At 37.8% G+C, this 20,724-nt stretch overlaps 1 protein-coding gene across 1 annotated transcript; it reads right to left on the bottom strand.

Moving 5' to 3' along the window:
- Positions 1-289: 289 nt before the first annotated feature.
- phf10 (PHD finger protein 10) lies at positions 290-20,707 on the bottom strand. Its single transcript, XM_079634617.1, has 11 exons — positions 20,534-20,707; positions 20,022-20,128; positions 19,290-19,406; positions 17,866-17,996; positions 17,618-17,701; positions 17,184-17,326; positions 15,995-16,144; positions 14,106-14,215; positions 13,784-13,934; positions 3,529-3,672; positions 290-3,444 (listed from the first exon to the last, which is right to left on the bottom strand). Exons 1-11 carry the CDS (start codon positions 20,600-20,602, stop codon positions 3,343-3,345), a joined length of 1,308 nt encoding a protein of 435 aa, XP_079490743.1. The 5' UTR covers positions 20,603-20,707; the 3' UTR covers positions 290-3,342.
- Positions 20,708-20,724: the final 17 nt, after the last annotated feature.

The raw sequence follows: 20,724 nt of genomic DNA, 5'->3' as shown, positions 1-20,724 counted from the left end.
TTGTGTATATAATTTAGAGTATATCAAGACTGATATACAATGTGACCATTTGAACGATTGTTTTAGTAAAAAAAACAAGCAGGAAAACATTTTTAGCAATGCATAAAAATATATATTTGCTATATTATGAAATAGTTGATCTCAAGAAAGGAGTAACATAAGTAGTATAAAAAGGTTACAACACCCAAAGAGTGGCCAAAATACAGAACAATGTTCTTGTGCTCCTAATAACAACACAGACACTTTCATTCAGTGCTCACAGCCATTAAGAAATCTCTCTACAGTCTAATTTCTTTAAAACCTCTTTATTCAAAAGGTTACTCTAAATACGGACATGTCAAAGGCCCTACCATGAGAACGGTTCAACTAAAAAGAGCAGTGACAACATTGTGCTGGGAGACGAGAGGCAGGCCAGGCTACAGGTTAAAGACACGGAGATGTTAGTGACGCTCACAGTAATGTTGACGGAAGGACAAAAGCCTCCGTTCTGTCACAGTAGGAAAGTACTAGCCGAACTATGAGTATTACATTTAAAAAAAAAAAAAAAAATCACATAACAGGAACAAGAACATTTAATGTTGAACTACAAACACTTTTAACAAGACTCAAGAGATTGAATAAAAGAGGGATGGAAACAAACAAACCAAAAACATACTGAGAGTGAGAGGATCAACAGAAGCTGTACCTGCGGTTTTAATGAAGCTTAAAACTCCACATTCAAATTAGATTAACATGTTACTTTAGTTTAAAGTGCAACTAATGTTTTTAAGTGTCCAAAACACACTTATGGAAGCCTCTTTTAGTTAAAGTATAAAGGCAATTAAAAAAATCTACCCAGATTATGAATTACTGAAGAATGAACACACTTTACTGTAAACACCAAAGACGATAACTAAAGAATTGTATGAGAATACTGAAGATCGCACCACAGCTATAGTATAAAGAGAGGAATATTGTTGAGCTGCTAGATGATAAAGCACTGGCAGCCAATCAGAAGCCACCCTGCTTTAAAGAACGTGAGCATTTAAAGCACATGCACTAATAACACACAGAATGTTATCGTCCATTGGTGTGGATGCAAATATAGTTGTCTTTATTGTTATCATTCTTAGCGCTGTGAACCGCACTTTAATATTGATGATCTAATGTTTAAGAGGTGGAAATAAACTGGGGCTGATCACAATGAAATACTAGCCGTTTACTAAATGTAGTATACACTGCATACCGTTTCATTTTCTTAAAAGAATAGGCAGTATGCAATGTAAAAAAACCCCAAAAACTTTTGACGAACAGTATGGCACATTGTGGTCACATGACTTCACGTTGCATGTGTTCTCATATTGCAAATAAATTGGTCATGGCTTTCTAAATTACATTTGAAAACATTTCATTCTGGAATTCATCAGACTAGAAGGCAGTGCATTGTGGGATACAGTGTGCACTGTAGTATACTGGCCGACTACTGACAAACGTAGCAGATCATTCGGGTACTCTCTGGATACATAAACTCTACATGTTATGCATACTCTGAGAAGTACACTATTCTGAGCATACAGTTTACACTGCTCATACTTCTTGAGATAACGGAACTAGAGTGGAAACTAATAATTAAGACAGGTCCTCAAATAAGCCTTTAGCTAAAGATGTGATGTCAAAATAGTTTCAAACTGTCCAATACAAAGATATGCAAACATTTCCACAAGAAAAGATTTGATAAGAACAAACCTTTGCAACCCAGAATATTTAACCAATCATATATATAAAAAAAACACACGTATTGCACAAATCAGCATAATTTCTGTATGTAGAAATATAGCTTAAAATGCAAGCATATGTGGGCAAGCTACTAATATTATTATTTGTTTTGTATCGTGACACTGCCAAATTACTGTTTGTTATACATTCACTTTGTATAATTATGTTTTTTTTACAAAAAGAGAGAGAGATGTTGTTGAGTATAATTAGTAATGTGTTAAGGTAAACCTTTTGTTGATCCGCCAAGCATTTTGACAAGAAAAAAAAAAAAAAAAACGTACACAATTTAAACAGAGTAAATCAAAGGAAACACCGATATCAATCATATTTAAGGTGCCCATAGAGTCAGTATAGAAAACAACTGACTTCAACAATGTTATACCAAACAGTAGTTTGATAACCATTTCATGCCTGAAAGATAGTTATGCATCACTAGCATGACAAATAAATGATAAATAAAGCTCAGTTTAAAAGTGCACTCAGTTTGTTTCACTGGCTCTTCTTCATCTAGCATCTTTAAAGTGACAATACATACAACAATGCAAACTGTCATCATTTGCTAATCATGTGGCTCCAAACCTGTATGACTTTCTTCTGTGGAACATAAAATAATGTATTAAGAACTAAAATATGAATTCCTTTCTTCAACGGAAAATAAAAAAATATTTTAAGAAAATGTCAAGTTTTTTTATCCATATAATGGATGTCAATGGTTACCAAAACTGTTTGGTTTGTTTTGTTTCGTCTTCTGTAGTCATATCATAACTTTGCATGGTTCTTCCATGCTGAGTTTAATGGGGGGTCATTTAGATTATGATCCACAAAAGAGATTTTTCACACACGAAAAAAAATAAAACAACGTCCAAACATACAGAATGAGATCCACAAAAAAGAAAACAATTCAAAAATACAATAAAATGAGATGTGCAAATATTTTTAAATTTGTGAATTAAATTAATTTTTTTCAGCTAAATGGAAAAGAGCTTTAAAAACACATGTTGGAAACATGAAACATGCTCGTTATTATTGCTATTTTTGTTATTATTACTTACTAGTAACTTGGATTGGGTTGCAACACAGCTGGCCATGTGATTTCAAAACAATAACTTGTCATATGATTGGAGTCCTCATCCAAAAGTGCTATTCAAATCGTTGTTTCTTACGATTATACATTTATAAATCAGGGAAAGCATTACTGAGTGCACTCTTAATATTTCTTCAACCATTTTATATCTATGGATTAACACTTTTCAGAGTTTAGCAGCCAAAGAAAACGGTTAACGTGCCCTTCAGTATAACTGACAGGCAGGTAAGATAGATAAGATAAATATTGATAGATAAATAGAGGTATTTTAAGCTATATGAAGTACTGTTCACTTTATAAGGGTATTTACCTTCACAAGTGCATCACAGCAAAAAAATGAAAATAAAAAAAGCCCTAAACTAACAGCAGTACCACACAAAAACGTTATTGCTCAAAAGGTCTGTGCAGAACACAGGAACTGTCACTGGGTTTCCTGGCACTGAAGAAAATGAGTGCCACACTTAAAAAGGAAAATAAGTTCCATCGACACGTGAAGTCCCGATCTACGACCACCAGGGAGAGTGTGTGTGTGTGAGTGCATGAGGGTGTTTGGACAAGGTACTGATGATCAAGTCAGAAGAAAGAGGACTTCTCTGCTGAAAGTGCTGGAAAAGAGGGGTGGCGAAAAGAGGAGAAGAGAGGTGTTGGGTTATTAAAAAAAAAAAAGATCAGGGGCTTTTTTCTTCTACCTTGTACCCAGGGGCAGATTTGTGTTGGATGCTGCGAGGAGTGGCGTCTTTGCCCTGGTTGCCGGGTCGGTCTTTGCTCTTGACTTTGGATTGAATTCCGCTGTCTTGGCTGTCTCCATCTGAAGTGTTTCCTGATGAACTGTCCTGCAAGTCAACAGGAAATAAATTGACCCACTTTATTCAACACACTTCCTGTCATCCACGATTCATTGCTGCACGTTATTCAAATGCAAAAAAAGGGCCTTTTTGGATGTCTCCTTTCATATAGAGACCACTTTTCTCAATTCAATGTATTATTTAGTTAACAATAACATTGATGCCATATTTTGGTGAGATTAGTTCATTTTTTATATTTTTACCACTTCAATCAGAAATGCACTATATTGGCAAAATATTGGGACACCCCTCAAAATCATTGAATTCAGGAGTTCCAATCACTTCCATGGCCACAGTTGTGTAAGATCAAGCACCTAGGCATGCAGACGCTTCTACAAACATGTGTGAAAGAATGGTTCGCTCTCAGGAGCTCAGTGAATTCAAGCGTGGTACAATGATAGGTTGCAACCTGTGCAATTCGTGAAATTTCCTCACAACCAAATATTCCACGGTCAACTGTTAATGGTATTATAACAAAGTTGAAGCAATTGGAAACAACAGCAACTCATGCACGAAGTGGTAGGCCCGTAAAATCACAGAGCGGGGTCAGCGCGTGCTGAGGGCGCACAGTGTGCACAAGTGGCCAACTTTCTGCAGTCAAGCTACAGACCTCCAAACCTCATGTGGCCTTCAGACTGTGGCCAAGCATCTGCATCCAAGCCTTACATCACTAAGTGCAATGCAAAGGTGGGATGCAGTGTTGTAAAGCACACCGCCACTGGACTCTAGAGCAGTGGAGACGTGTTCTCTGGAGTGACGAATCACGCATCTCTATCTGGCAATCCGATGGACGAGTCTGGGTTTGGCGGGTGACAGGAGAACGGTACTTGTCTGACCGCATTGTGCCAAATGTAAAGTTTGGTGGAGGGGGGATTATGGTGTGGGGTTGTTTTTCAGGGCTTGGGCTTGACCCCTTAGTTCCAGTGAAAGGAACTCTTAATGCATCAGCATACCAAGACATTTTGGACAATTTCATGCTCCCAACTTTGTGGGAAGAGTTTGGGGATGGCCCCTTCCTGTTCCAACATTACTGCGCACCAGTGCACAAAGCAAGGTCCATAAAGACATGGATGAGTGAGTTTGGTGAGGAGGAACTTGACTGGCTTGCACAGAGTCCTGAACTCAACCCGATAGAACACCATTGGGATGAATTAGAGCGGAGACTGCGAGCCAGGCCTTCTCGTCCAACATCAGTGCATGACCTCACAAATGCTAGAAGAATGGTAAATTTTCCATAAACACACTCCTAAACCTTAAGGAAAGCTTCCCAGAAGAGTTGTAGCTGTGATAGCTGCAAAGGGCGGGCCAACTCCATATTAAACCCTACGGATCAGGAATGGGATGTCATTAAAGCTCATGTGCATGTAAAGGCAGACGTCCCAAAAATTTTGGCAATATGGTGTGTGTTGGATTGCGAAAGTAGAATGTGTTGTGAACATGGTTTTGGGTTGACATTTTTTTTTCTTAATACACTTTCCTGGTCATCTGTGCATGTTATTCCATAGAATAATTTTTTCTTTCAACTTTAAATTTGTCAACCCTTCGAACCACCTGGCTCCATTCTGCTATAAAGTGGGTTTCACTTGGATACACACACAGATTGTAGATGTAAAATAAATAAATAAAATAGGTGATGTCAATTTAACACGTAAAATTGGTGCAATCATGGAAAAAATAATGCATTAAAATTAACGCTTTTTCAACGTAGGCCTGTTACGATAATTACTTTATCGACTTATCATGCGATATAAGGACATGAGCCCATAAGTTTTGGTGACGCAATATATTGGCAATGGTTTACATAAAAAATACTCACTTTTAAATACACACACACACACACACACACACACGAGTCTGTCCTCCTTTAGGTCAAGTAATATATTTGTGAAAAAAATCAGTTTGCCATCATGTCAGAAGATAAAAGCGATATCTTTGTCATAGTATGCTTTCAACATTAAAATGGATTTTCCATGTTTGGCGTCAGCAATGTTCAATTCATTGAACCAATGCCATTGAGCTCTATGAAGTGTAACATCAGCTTTAGCATTATCCCAGGTGATGTGTTGATTATCGATTGGGCCTTGTAAAGTGGACCTCAAAGACAAATTCATTTCAACACTTTGATTCATTAAAAAAAAAGAAAAAGAAAAGAGCGTTTTTAAAGTCTGTGTGAACCGGAAGTTGAAACTGATTTTATCTCAGTGTTGTGACGTATTTCCGAGAGAAACGGAATACTAAATGAGTAAAAATAGTGGGCGTGGCTTTTTTTCCAACTAGCACCTGATTGGATCTAGAAAAGTAGGTGTTTCATTCAGCCTATCTACTGTCAGTTGGAGGGGCGTGGTTACGGATGTTAAGCAGACACCAAAACGGTCAAACCTACGTCATCAGGGAAGGTCCTCCAATGCAAAGGGGAGGGGCATTTTCAGATTTTGATTAAAGATTACAAAGCCAAAACATTTTTTGTGTGGATTGACTTGCATGGATGAATTGTTCACCACAAAACAATCAATTTAGGCAAACAAAGTAAATATGGTCAATTTTGATTTCATGTGCACTTTAAGCATATTATGAATGGTTTAAAGGGCACCTATTATGGAATTTTGAAATGTACCTTTCATGTAGTGTGTAACATAGATCTAAGTGAACAAAAACATCCTGCAAAGTTTGAAATATGAAAGTGCACCGTATATAAAGTTATTGTCTTTCAAAAGTAAGAGTCGACTCCGAGTCATTTTTATGAATCGTTAGAAGACCGAAGCTTTTTCTCTGACTAGATGACGTCAACTTGTCGAGTTATTTGAATACGATACGCCCACTTATTGCGCTCCAAGGCCAGCAGGGAAAACATCATGGCGACGAGACGCTGTGTTCTGAAGTGCGACTCAAAAGCAAACTTTTTTCATCTGCCCAAGGAGGAGCATTTAACCCTTGTGCATTGTTCAAATTTCCATCCTTTCGTTATGTTCGTGGCTGAAAACAGCCACTACTTTAAACTGCTGTAAAAATTGATCAGATAAATATTTTTTTGCCATTTTTTTTGCATAAATCTATTAATCAACCTCAGTCCTGTTCAAAACTACTAAATGTTTTTTAAAAAATCAAGATTTTAACTCTTTAATTGCCAAATTCATAAATTATGTCACTGATTTGGGAGGGAAAAAAACACAAAATTACTTATTTTCAATATAAAATGTGATTGTGGACTGGATTTTTTTTTACCTTTTATCACAGTCTTGGACATGTCAAAGATTAGAAACAACATTGGTTTTGATGCATTGATAGTTTTTGTGCAGCATCAGATTTTAACTTTTTCTCCCTCATTTACTGTTCGTGGCTGTTTTTGCCCCATTGACTTCCATTATAACCACATTTTTTGATTGCAAAGCCATGACACCATAAAATCATGTATTTTTGATTGTTGGTGGTTTTCCCTGTTGGGAAGAGGTAAAATTTGTAATTTTTACTGTTGATAACCAGGTGGCACAATTAACCCTTTATGTAGGCCTGTGCAAAAAAAAGCTTAGTTTCTGGCTTTTACATGGAGTTATATGGAGTATAATAGCATAATAAAGTGTGTGTGTGTGTGTGTGTGTGTGTGTGTGTGTGTGTGTGTGTGTGTGAGAACTTGATGCGTCTGAGAAAATCAAAATATGCACCTCAGCTCTCAGAACTACATGGAGTAAACAAAAACAAAGTAAGTGTATTTATGCATCTACCTTTTGATAATGAGAAATGCAGATTAAACAAAAACTAAGCAAGTGGATTTGAACACTTGCATGCAAGCCTGCTGGTCATTTGATGGTGAGAAGAGCAGCAAGCAACATGAGAAAGGGCTTGACTTGTAGTGAAGTTTTAGAGATGATCATGCAGCCCGACCCCTCCAGCGAGCTGCAGGATGTATTGTCTTCTCCCTCTGACACCACAGACTCAGGAGAGTCAGACCATTATTTGGATGTGGCACCCTCATCATCCTCTCTAGCTTCCACTGAAGGCGAGGAGGATTCGGAAGATCCTGGGTCTGGGTGGATTGTGAGAAACGGTGAAGTTTGGTTTTCCACCAACGCGGAGACAACTCCCTTTCTTCAGCCTGCCAGAGGCGTGACTTCATGGCCGACGCGCTATGCCATCGCAAGGGTCCAGAACATTGATTCTGTGTTCAATCTGTTTTTTACGGGCGCCGCACAATGAGAAACTGGACCGGGGTGGACTCCACAGATCTCCGTGCCTACATGGGGCTACTGATTTTGGCCGGCGTCTACAGGTCCAGAGGGGAGTCCACACGTTGCCTGTGGGATGATCACAGTGGTCGTGCGATTTTTAGAGCCACCATGTCCCTCTCAAGATTCAAGAAATCACCAGAGCTCTGCGTTTTGGAGGTTGGTCATGCTGACAATGAGGTCAATCATCTCGTCGGCCATGAAGTCACGCCTCTGGCAGGCTGAAGAAAGGGAGTTGTCTCCGCGTTGGTGGAAAACCACACTTCGCCGTTTCTCCCAATCCACCCAGACCCAGGATCTTCCGAATCCTCCTCGCCTTCAGTGGAAGCTAGAGAGGATGATGAGAGTGCCACATCCAAATCAGGATCTGCCTCTCCTGAGTCTGTGGTGTCAGAGGGAGAAGACAATACATCCTGCAGCTCGCTGGAGGGGTCAGGCTGCATGATCATCTCTAGAACTTCACTGCAAGTCAAGCCCTTTCTCATGTTGCTTGCTGCTCTTCTCACCATCAAATGACCAGCAGGCTTGCATGCAAGTGTTCAAATCCACTTGCTTAGTTTTTGTTTAGTCTGCATTTCTCACCATCAAAAGGTAGATGCATAAATACACTTACTTGGTTTTTGTTTACTCCATGTAGTTCTGAGAGCTGAGGTGCATATTTTGATTTTCTCAGACGCATCAAGGTGAGTTCTCTCTCTCTCACTCACACACACACACACACACACACACACACACACACACACACACACACACACACACACACACACACACACACACACACACACACACACACACACACACACACACACACACACACACACACACACACACACACACACACACACACACACACACACACACACACACACACACACACACACACACACACACACACACACACACACACACTTTATTATGCTATTATACTCCATATAACTCCATGTAAAAGCCAGAAACTAAGCTTTTTTTTGCACAGGCCTATATAAAGGGTTAATGGTGCCACCTGGTTATCAACAGTAAAAATTTAAATTTTTACCTCTTCCCAACAGGGAAAACCACCAACAATCAAAAATGCATGATTTTATGGTGTCATGGCTTTGCAATCAAAAAATTTGGTTATAATGGAAGTAAATGGGGCAAAAACAGCCACGAACAGTAAATGAGGGAGAAAAAGTTCAAATCTGATGCTGCACAAAAACTAACAATGCATCAAAACCAATGTTGTTTCTAATCTTTGACATGTCCAAGACTGTGATAAAAGGTAAAAAAAAATCCAGTCCACAATCACATTTTATATTGAAAATAAGTAATTTTGTGTTTTTTCCCCTCCCAAATCAGTTACATAATTTATGAATTTGGCAATTAAAGAGTTAAAATCTTGATTTTTTTTAAAACATTTAGTAGTTTTGAACAGGACTGAGGTTGATTAATAGATTTATGCAAAAAAAATGGCAAAAAAATATTTATCTGATCAATTTTTACAGCAGTTTAAAGTAGTGGCTGTTTTCAGCCACGAACATAACGAAAGGGTAGTGAATTTGCCCAGAGTGTACTGTTGAGTTTTTGAAAATTTTCAAAGCATTTTCCTAAAATATGTGTAAAAATAAGCTTTGTCACCAAAAATCATTCCATTTGCTGAAACACGGAAAAAGTTATGGCCAAAATAAGACTCAAAAATACCCCATAGTGGCTGAAAACAGCCACAACAGCACATAAGGGTTAAAGACTAAGTGGCTACAATTCATATATACAACTATACCACAGAAGTATAGTCCGAGCCTTGTGCTTTGTTCGCGCCGTTTTGAAGACGATTGCTTTTTAAATGCAATCAAACTTGGATTCGCGAGCCGGCTGATATTGAAGGAAGGTTCATTTCTAAGTGTATTTGCATCAGCTTCCTCCTCCGTATCACAACCTGTAAGTGTTATTAATAATTGTTGCATTTATGTTTTATGTAGCATGCTTAATCATTATTTTGTTTGTTGTGTAAGCACCGTTTAGCTTCTAGGTCTTCAATGACAATTGTATTGAGATATGTGAAGTGTTTGTCGTTGTTTTCGGAGTTGTCAATACCTCGTAACGTAACTGCATTTTTTTTTGTGTAAAAACGTTATGTTTATGCATCGGGCTAACGCAAACAAAGACTGATTGTGCTTTTACAATATGAACTCTGGGCTATGCTCGCTAACATAACATTAAATTCTTTATCTTATTTTTAGTTTTTTACTACAAACTACAAAGCAGTGGACTATAATCATTATTATAACACGATTTAATTGATAAAAGCATCATTGTACTCCGTGTTAAACAATAAGTATTATCTCTGTAAACACTGCTGGGTCATCTGACCAATCAACGCAGATTAGCGTCACGCAAAGGAGGGGTTTGGAAAAATGAGTCGTTGAACGAATCATTTGGGAGTCGGTGAGCAAATCAGGTAAAAATAAATGCATATTATACGACAACAAAAGTGTTTTTTGACATTGCATGCACGTAAAACTGTTGTTGGGGACTCCCTAAACAACATTAGGAGCATTTTAAATGTCATAATAGGTGCCATTTAATGATGACTCACTCATAGACAGTCACTTGTTGCCACCTACTGGCATAACAATGTAACTGGACTAACTGACCGCTGGCGCACGCAGAGATGTGCCAGTGCTGATACTTCTAAAATATCAGCACTTTTGGAAAGCCTCTTGTCCAGTAAGATTTGAGAATCAGAACTAACTGTTATAAATATAATAACCCAACAAGCTAATTTATACAGCAAAACAATATTAATAATAATAAGGAAATAATGTTGCATATTACAATATTATGCCACTCAAAACCACCGCAAGGGAAATTTCTTTACCACAACAGCCCTATTTTAATGCACCCCGCACCAGTCCAGACCTGCACGTCATCTCAAGTTACAAACACGACGCAGGGCAATGACTGTGTGTGTGATAAAGCCTATTAGAATACAGTTAAAATGCCACACACAAAAAGATATGGGGGCAAAAAAAATCCCCTTATTTCTAAACTATATCATATGATATAAATATATCACAAACAAGTAAAAGTGCTATTTTTCCCAAAATATCTGCATAATTTCAAATGTGATATTGATTTTATTCAACAGTTTAACAAACAAGAAGTTAATAGCGGTTTACATTTTAGACAATTTTATCAATATTGTCTGATTTTGCTACAACAATAGATTGATTTCAAATTTGTAAGACACGATTTGTGTTGGAAAGGCTGTATTCAAGACTCAAGAGGCCGTGCATATTGATGTGATTCACACCTGGGGACACAAAGATACTCCCCTATAATGGGCCTATCAGGGTGAATGGGACTGAGGGAAACAAAAGAATACGTTTTTTCATAGTTTATTTTCAACGTAGTGCACAACATAATCAAAATACACGTAATGAAGGTCAAAGGTAGCCTGGGAAAACCCAGACCACTCTCAGTTGTAACTGAGTAAGGGTCTGGCAAAGCTCCATAGACAATTCATTTCCACAGGGGCGTCACCAACGGACGTCGGATAGATCTAAAACCAATCAGAGCGATGAATGACATGACGTATGCAGAGCGACGGAGAAACATCTCGAGACTCTCAGCAATTCTCTGTTTGTGTTAACGAAAATGACAATTTTAAATCGCTTGAAACAGACGCGATAGCTGATACGAACGAGTGATGTTGTGATGTTCCACGGCGGCATCCATCTCTGTAATGTACAAAATCTGCGTCACCGTCTCTGCTCTGTCGTCATCGTGTAAAGCCCGCCCCAACGTTTCTGATTGGTGCCGCGATTTCGACGGATTGGAAATGGGTTTCAATGGGCTCTTTGCCAGACCCACTTGCAGAGCAAATCTAAATTTGCCGTAAGTGGTCTGGGTTTTCCCAGGCTAGGTCAAAGGCACAACATTGAGCACATTGACCTAAACAGACAATCGAACAGTTATGCACCGTTGCCATTTCAGAAAACAGTTCCTGTTCAACTGTAGAAACAAGTGAATCATACCTGGCATTTCCAACGTGTCTGCTGCTTCTTTTGCCATGCACTGAAGAAAAAACACTAACCCAACATCAGTAGTCAGTGATGGAGCTTATTTTACCATGTCCAATGTAGTTGAACAGCTTGCTGACGGTACAGCACTCTGAGAGACAAACAGTTTGAAGACACTCGTGAAAGTTAGCAGGTATCGGATCACTGTATGAAAAAGAGGGGAAAAAAGCCAACAACTGTAAGCATGATGTTAGGAGCAACATTATTACACTAGAAATCACTAATAGCTTACTATAACATTGCCCACAGATTAAAAAAGAAGAAGAAAAAAGTAATTTGTAGTCATGACACACATATGCTTGTTTAACAACAAACTTAGTTTATAGGTTTGAGCAGATATTCCTGAACATCATTTCACAGTAAACACTGTTCTAAATATTCTTAGACTGTAACATTCATCATTTAACAGTATAGACACTATAATATAAAATCATAATACAATATAAAAGTAATAGAGCATAAAACACTCTTCATACGACATTTACATGCAATGCCTAAATAATTCATATTTCAACATGTCTCACTCGATTTCACACATTTTAGTCTGGCAATATAGTTTGAAAGAAGCAGACTAGTACAATGCGTAAACATTTATGTAAAAACACGTTAACTAATGCAAAAGAATGAATGACTTACTCAACAACAAAGGATATCCTCCGCTGGATCAAGCCGCGCGTCACATTGCGTTCTTCTTCTGAGGTAAATTCAAGGCTTATTCCACATATCGTGTCTTCTTCCAAAAATGATGAAGCGTAGAGTAACCTGACGCAGCTTGATGGCTTGTTTATCCAGGTGAGATGGGCGTTTACAGGTTCGTTTAACTCAGGTGGATGATTACCGTATGAATAGCCTGCGCTGCGTGTGGGTGTGACCACATTACAAATGATGAGCGCAGACAGGAAAGATTGTGCCTCTCATTGGTCTCATAATGATTACATAATCAGCAGAGATTTGATTTCAATTGGTTCATTTAAAAGTAGACATTTCAAGCTCTCTATACACGTCTGTGTGGAAAGTATTCGCAGATTTTCGGTTAATTTTTGTGATGCGTTTCGGAAAGAAGTTCATGGAGATTGAAACAGCAGAATGCGCACCCTGTTCGCTTCCTTTATTTTACAAAAGTGGAGTGGTTTGTTTTGTAATTATGAGTGCACTGAAATAAAAATAGACCTTGAAGAATAGTTTCAAATGATGTCTTACTGTTATCTGTATGACCAATAATGACAGAGTATTTAAGTTCTTTTCGATGTTATCAGGACAAAATGCAGCAAAATGCTTTGGCACGTTCGTGGACCCCAGAGGGTTAACTAGTAGAACTACACTAGTCTCAGCCTCAGACTGTTGGCTGAACATGATGCATAAGGCACACAAAATTCAAATTCGTCATCCGGTTGGTTGAATTCTACAGGACTTCCGGGATACGTGTGTGTCGCATTCATTAACGTTCCGCCTGGAAACAAAGATGCCGTGGTGCCAAACCCCCTCATGGAAAAAGAAAGCTGTTGTGTTTACAACTGTGATAATAAGTGCTTATCAGGATCAACTAAATGTTGGATTTTCGAAAGTATGCAAAGTTCGAATTATAGACACTTTAAAACTTTTTTTTACAGTTATTGTAGGGACAAAGTTGCATTTTCATGCCCCTAAACATGACGTGGAACAAAACTAACTGTGATTGGCTGCTTTACATGTCAGTGAGACGGCCTCAGGGCGGTCCTTGGCCAATAAATTCTGCGATGGACTCAAGACCTTCTACCGTCAGTCTGAAGGTCTGGCTACGTGAGACTATAACTAAACGGTCACATGAAAACAACTTACAGAGGAACCTTTATGTTTTTTTCCGTCTTCTTTTCCATCTTCACCATCATCAGAGTCGCCATCACTGTCCAGGGCAGGCAGCTCTGGGTCCAGCGGAGGCTCAAACAGAGCTGTGTTCAAGGGCAAGTAGCGGAGCTCATTTGGAGAGTACCTGGATGAGGCAAGAGAAGCTCAGTCAGAAAGCTAAACAGTGGCTTCATTTTAGGACAACATTCCAGCATTGTTCTCAAGTACAACGGAGACTACAGCAACTCATCAACAGGTAAATCAGAAGCACAGCAGGATTTGCAGAAAAGAAGCAACAATTAATTACACAATTCACCTTTTGTAATACTCTTGGAACTGGCCAGGAATGAGTGCCACTGGGTATGGACCGGTCTTGGTTCTTTCTGGAGGGAGGACTTTGTATTTTCCTTGAGGTACCTGAATAATCTACAGGTAAAAGAGAAAGCGCAAAACCAGTAAGTTAATACATGTTTACATATTTGTTCAGAGCCATTGCAAGGATGTTGCAGGTCCTAAGTTTGCTACACATACTTTTTCTACACAATTGTGTTAATATGCCTGTCTCGACAAGTATCCTCACAAACACAGTCGGTTACATCTTAAGTGAACGCAAACAGTTGAGAAAGAAAACGGATGCGTATCAGTATATTGGATCCATGCATTCGGTCTTAAAGTGACGGCAGCCTAAAATATTCATGTTGCTCTGCATCATTAATCTTAATCAAACAAAAAAGACAGAAAATTATTATTATTTAGGGGATTAGAAGTGCTTAGGGAAGTGTACAGGTGCTGGTCATATAATTAGAATATCATGAAAAAGTTGATTTAATTCAGTAATTCCATTCAAAAAGTGAAATTTGTATATTATATTCATTCATTACACACAGACTGATATATTTCAAATGTTTATTTCTTTTAATTTTGATTATTATAACTGACAACTAATGAAAATCCCAAATTCAGTATCTCAGAAAATTTGAATATTACTTAAAGGGATAGTTCACTTTAAAATGAAAATTCTGTCAATTTACTCACCCTCAAGTTGTTTCAAACCTGTATGAATTTCTTTCTTCTGCTGAACACAAAGGAAGATATTGTGAAAAATGTCAGTAACCAAACAGTTACCAGGTCCTATTGACTTCCATAGTAGGAAAAAAAAAATACTATGGAAGTCAATGGGTACAGACTACTGTTTGGTTACTGACATTTTTCAAAATATCTTCCTTTGTGTTCAGCAGAAGAAAGAAATTCACACAGGATTGAAACAACTTGAGGGTGAGTATATGATGACAATTTTAATTTTAAAGTGAACTATCCCTTTAAGGTCAGGAGAGTTTGCTGGCCAATTAAGAAGAGGGATACCATGGTCCTTAAACCAGGTACTGGTAGCTTTGGCACTGTGTGCAGGTGCCAAGTCCTGTTGGAAAATGAAATCTGCATCTCCATAAAGTTGGTCAGCAGCAGGAAGCATGAAGTGCTCTAAAACTTCCTGGTAGACGGCTGCGTTGACCTTGGACCTCAGAAAACACAGTGGACCTACACCAGCAGATGACATGGCACCCCAAACCATCACTGACTGTGGAAACTTTACACTGGACTTCAAGCAACGTGGATTCTGTGCCTCTCCTCTCTTCCTCCAGACTCTGGGACCGCGATTTCCAAATGAGATGCAAAATTTGCTCTCATCAGAAAAGAGGACTTTGGTCCACTGTGCTTTATTAAATCCAGAGTCAACGCAGCGTCTACCAGGACATGTCCAGAGCACTTCATGCTTCCTTCATTTTCCAGCAGGATTTGCACCTGCCCACACTGCCAAAAGAACCAAAACCTGGTTCAATGACCATGGTATTACTGTGTAATTACTGTGTGATTTCATGTAATATTCTAATTTTCTGGGATTTTGATTTTGTGGGTTTTTATAAGCTGTAAGCCATAATCATCAAAATTATAACAAATAAAGGCTTTAAATATCTCAATTTGCATGTAATGAGTCAATATAATGTATTAGTTTCACCTGTTGAGTTGAATTCTTGAAATAAATCAACTTTTTGATGATATTCAAATTATATGACCAGCACCTGTAAAGCACGTCTAAAACTGGAGTGCTAGATGCTTTTAATTGCGTATCTAATTGAAGCCGTTTTATATGATTTTTACACACTATAGCACACAATCAGATAATCAAAGGACATGAGCACATCTTACATGTGTTTGAAGGTCAAAATAAGCCCTTCTCTCTTCCATCCGCTCTCGGTTGAAATTACTGTTGAATTCAGCAGCTTTTTTAGCTGCTTTCTTTATGTACTCCGGCACTTTACTGGCTTCCACTTTTTGAGGATTCTGTTGCTGCATTTGCTAAAAAGAAAAAGTCAGACCATTAGCCATCACAGACTTTATTATTATTCCTGCAAACAAGGATATAACAGTTTACATACTGTATGTTTGAAAGTCACTTATGCTCACCAAAGATGCATTCTTGCGAAATATTACTCGAATTTAAAATGATTTTCTATTGAATATATTTAATATGCAATTTATTCCTTTGATAGTAAAGCTGAATTTTCAGCATTATGAATAAACTAAATAACTTTTTAATAGAGATTATTACTAGGTTTTAGGGCTGTCAGTTGATTAAAACAATTGAATCATTTTCTCTGCATTAACATGAATTATATTTAACCTGCAGAAATTTTCCTATAAATGTATTATCGTTTCCAAATGTGCATTGTGCATAATAAATAAATAAATTTCCCTACTAACCTGCAGCAGTGTAGTACTCATTTATAGTGTTTTTCACATTCTGATCATATTTCACACCTGTTGAGTTTCCATTTATAAATTAATTTTGACTGGTAAACAGGATTTGCTTGTGGTGTGCTTGTTGTGCTCTTATTTAAAATAGTTTGAATGAATGCGCTACTTGCCTTAAGAAATGTAATGATGGTAAACAGATTTAATTGTCTTAAACCTTAACGCATTGACAGCATTACTACTATGAATATTAAGACTTTTTGGCATAAACATGTAAATGACATACATTGAAATTACTGTCAATGAAAAAAAAAAAAAACTTTATTCATCAGAAAAATATCTCTTCTCCTCTCCCTGGAAATGTCCGGGTTTTTAAATATTCTTGCAGACTTCTCATTTTAAGTGGCGTTTAGTCAAGTAGGTGGCTACAGCACACTGAAACATACATAAGCGGAAGCCAGCGAGCCGTACTCTGAAAACTTAACTCAAGTAATTCATTGAAACAGATTTTTTTGTAACAATGTATAACTCTTCAATGTTAATTGTGATCAATGTAATGCATCCTTGATGAATAAAATGATTAATTCATTGAAATAAGAGTACCATATAATTTTTCTAACGGATAAAAGAGTGTGTTACTCACTGCACTAAGAGTGCTCACAGAGTACTCCTTAGTTATCCTCAGCCGCTCTCGCTCCTGCAGTATGACCGAGTACTCGGCATGTTTGGCTGGGTACTCCTTAATCATCAAATCAATAACTTCATCACTGCGCAAAGCAGTGAGACCTAAGGGAAGAAGGGAGGAACGTCAATATGGGATTAAGCCTTAGACTTATTATTATTATTACTAGTAGGCTACATCGCATTACGCTACACGTCAAGGCTGAAAAGCTGTTGAGCAAATTAATGAAATGACTGTTGGAAAAGTAAACCATCTCAGTATGAGACAATCAATCAGTTAATTTAAGGGTAAGACGAAAATCTTACCAATTTTACAACATAATTTTTTTTATGTTAAGCAAATTCAAGATACTAAAAGAAATGGAAGCGAGAAAGACTGAATTATTAAAATCTTACCCAGTGTACACTGCGTTTCCGTAATGACATTTTGCTCTCTCAGATAAAGTTTTTCTTTGTGAGACAGGTCTCTTCTTTCCAAATCTGGTATTAAGTTGAAAAATAAAACATGTGTTGACAGCAAAATACAAAACTTCATCTGTATCATCAGTAACTGAATCTGAAAATAAAACCACTATTTGACCGATAACATAAAAACCATTCATTTCAATTTTTCCTGCTGATAGTCAGAGGCTTGTCGCTCATACCTGGATATTTCCGTTTGAATGACGTGACTCCCAAGTACTCGCTCACTTGTTCTTGTAACATATAATACTCCCCTGTGTCATCCGGAGGCCATTTGTATTCTGTCAGATTTTCAGCAGGGAAGTATGTTGGTCTGTAATGAAACGGCAAGGCTCAATACACAGAAAGCAACACTGGGCCAGAATGAGGACAAAAAATTGGCCTTGGCCAGCCAGTAACGCCACCAACAGGTGCAGTTTCATACAAATAAATATAATATGATGGTGCAAGAAAAACTCTAAATAGTTTAATTGTCACGGTGATGGAATATTTTAATAGTAAAAAAAAAATGGCTCGTAAGAGATCTCTCTAGATAAATTCTCCTAACCCTCACATTGTGTTCTGGTCATTTTGACCCAGAGAGGATTTTCTTTTCACCAAATATGCTAGTTAATGTTATCGCACTGGACTAAAACTTCCTCACAAAGGGTATTACAACTTGAACTTCCAAAAAAAAAAAATGATTTGTATTCTTTTTGGGGAGATTCCTCCCCCCACCCACCACAAAAATGACCGGCCTACAATTTTTTTATTATAAATCTCTCGTTGTTATGCTATGTTTTTGCCAAATATTTGGTTCAAACTTTGTGTCAACTTGTTTTATGTTATTTTAGCATACGGTCACGTCAACCTAGCCGTTACACCAAATATGACATTATGGATAAGTCAGTTTGACCTTTTCTTATCAGACCAAAAAAACATACGTTTAGGAGGATGTAAGTTTCCTGGATATATTTGTTGCTCTTAACTTCTGCTTCTCTTTTACCTGTACTTTCATTCTGTAAATATCTTACTTCTTTTGGATCATTCTTTCTCTATAGTCTGATCTTCACGATCTTCATCTGTTAAATACAATACTTTCGAATTTATAATAAACTATAGAATAAGATTGATCTTATTTTTGTTTAAACTTATTTGCTATTACAATTTTAATATTTACTTGATTAATTTGTTTGTCTATAATTTGACTTACATTTGTAATTCCCTATTCAAATTTGACCTCTGACAGAATCACTGCTTGACTGCCTGGATCTCATTGAATCACCGGCCAAAAATAAATAACACTAAAAAAATTCAGCCTACGCCACTGGCAAGGTTTAAAGGGTCATGAAACTCTAAACCAAATTTTCTGAGATTTTAACAGAGTTATGTGTGTTGAACATCATAGATGTTAATTTTATCATCTGCTAGTCAAGTCACCTTTATTTATATAGCGCTTTTTACTATACAGATTGTTGCAAAGCAGCTTCACAGTGATAACATGAAAATAATACAACAAAGTTTGTTTCTAGACGAACATTGCGTCATCTTCCACCTTAAGTAAGGCAGATTTAAATATTGTTGAATATTAAATGTCCTGAAAAAAATTCTTCTATTTTCAACTTACGGGTTTAAATTCGTCTTCGTGTCAACAGCATCACAGGATGTGTCGTTTTCTTGTACTATAGTGGATTGATGACTCATCGGTGTCCCATAATTATTCATAAGACTGCATGTCCTTAACCTACGAAAAGATGCCTTAATTATTCATGACAGCACGTGTTGATTTCCCATGACAGGCGCTTCAAACAGTGAGATGATCACATACAGTAAGTGAGAGATGCATTAATGGATCAAAAACTAGTGTTTTTTTTTTTAGCTTTGTAAGAGTTTCTGTGTCACATAAGTTCTCTTCAATAGATCCTGAGTCTTCGACACAAATGCGATTCATCCACACTGTGAGTGTAACCTGTCTTTACAGCCCTTCAAAAGGCTTATAAAAACACAGATGCAACAGCACGTTCATATACATTTTCGATGCAGAGAAGAAAAGCTGTGCATTTAGTTGTGCATTAAATTATAGCTGTCACAGTATATGTACTGTATGTATTTGTGTAATTTACAGTGAGCTTACAAAACAATGAGTATATTGTGTAGGTAATGGTACATTGCGGTGTGCATATGTGGGAAGGTTTTATGCTGTAGCTGTGTTGTGCGTCTCTCCACTCCGCAGTTCATCATGCCCACTTTTGTAGCATTTTCCAAACTGTGGTGAGAACTGACTGCTGCTGAATCAGGGGGGTTTCATGACCCTTTCATAAAAACACCTGTGATTGTGTGTGTCAGATGTGCTGCTCACCCCAGCTCTTGGTTGGACGTGTCACAGCTCCGGGAACTGTCCCCTGAACCCATCCTGCGTCTCTTGATGGCTTGACTACCATCACTGGAATTCTCCTCAATGTCATCCTGTTACAAGAGACATAAATAAGATTCCTTCAAGGAAATGTCAACGTTCCCCATTGGGAGGGATTAAGAGATAATGTTTAGCAGCGCTACCTGTATCTAAAACCATACTATATTGCTATATAATAAACTATTAGTGTCGGTCCAAAATCGTCTAAATAATACATGTGGGTCGGGTCCTTTCGTGCGATTTAATTTATTTTAGACAAGAAGTTTTACCCTGAGCATCATCTATCTATATGTCTTTAGCTCTCTCACGGCTAGCAGGCTAATAGTAAATAAACAAAGACGACTTTGGCTCACATTCAAGTTTTACCGACGCAGTAATAGCATATATTTGTGCCTTATATTTTACAATGTTATAACGACTGTCTGTGCTACAAGATGTAGCCATAAACACCCACAGACCTTCACGGACTGCGTCCCAGGAGTCGCGGGATTGCTATCGCACGGTCTCGGCGACAGAACAGCCGCCATGTTGATGTGTTCTGCTATTGAAAGAGTGTCGCTTTCCGACTGGAAACTAGGAACAAGAGGAAGTGTTCCGACTTCAACACCCAAAAAGAACCGTGTATGTTGAAAACAAAATTTCATTTAAT

The sequence above is a fragment of the Phoxinus phoxinus genome, assembly GCF_949152265.1.
Source record: "Phoxinus phoxinus genome assembly, chromosome: 14".
Classification (NCBI taxonomy): Eukaryota; Metazoa; Chordata; class Actinopteri; order Cypriniformes; family Leuciscidae; genus Phoxinus; species Phoxinus phoxinus.
The sequence above is the reverse complement of the archived record's forward strand: the minus strand, read 5'-3'. Positions and strand labels throughout refer to the sequence as shown.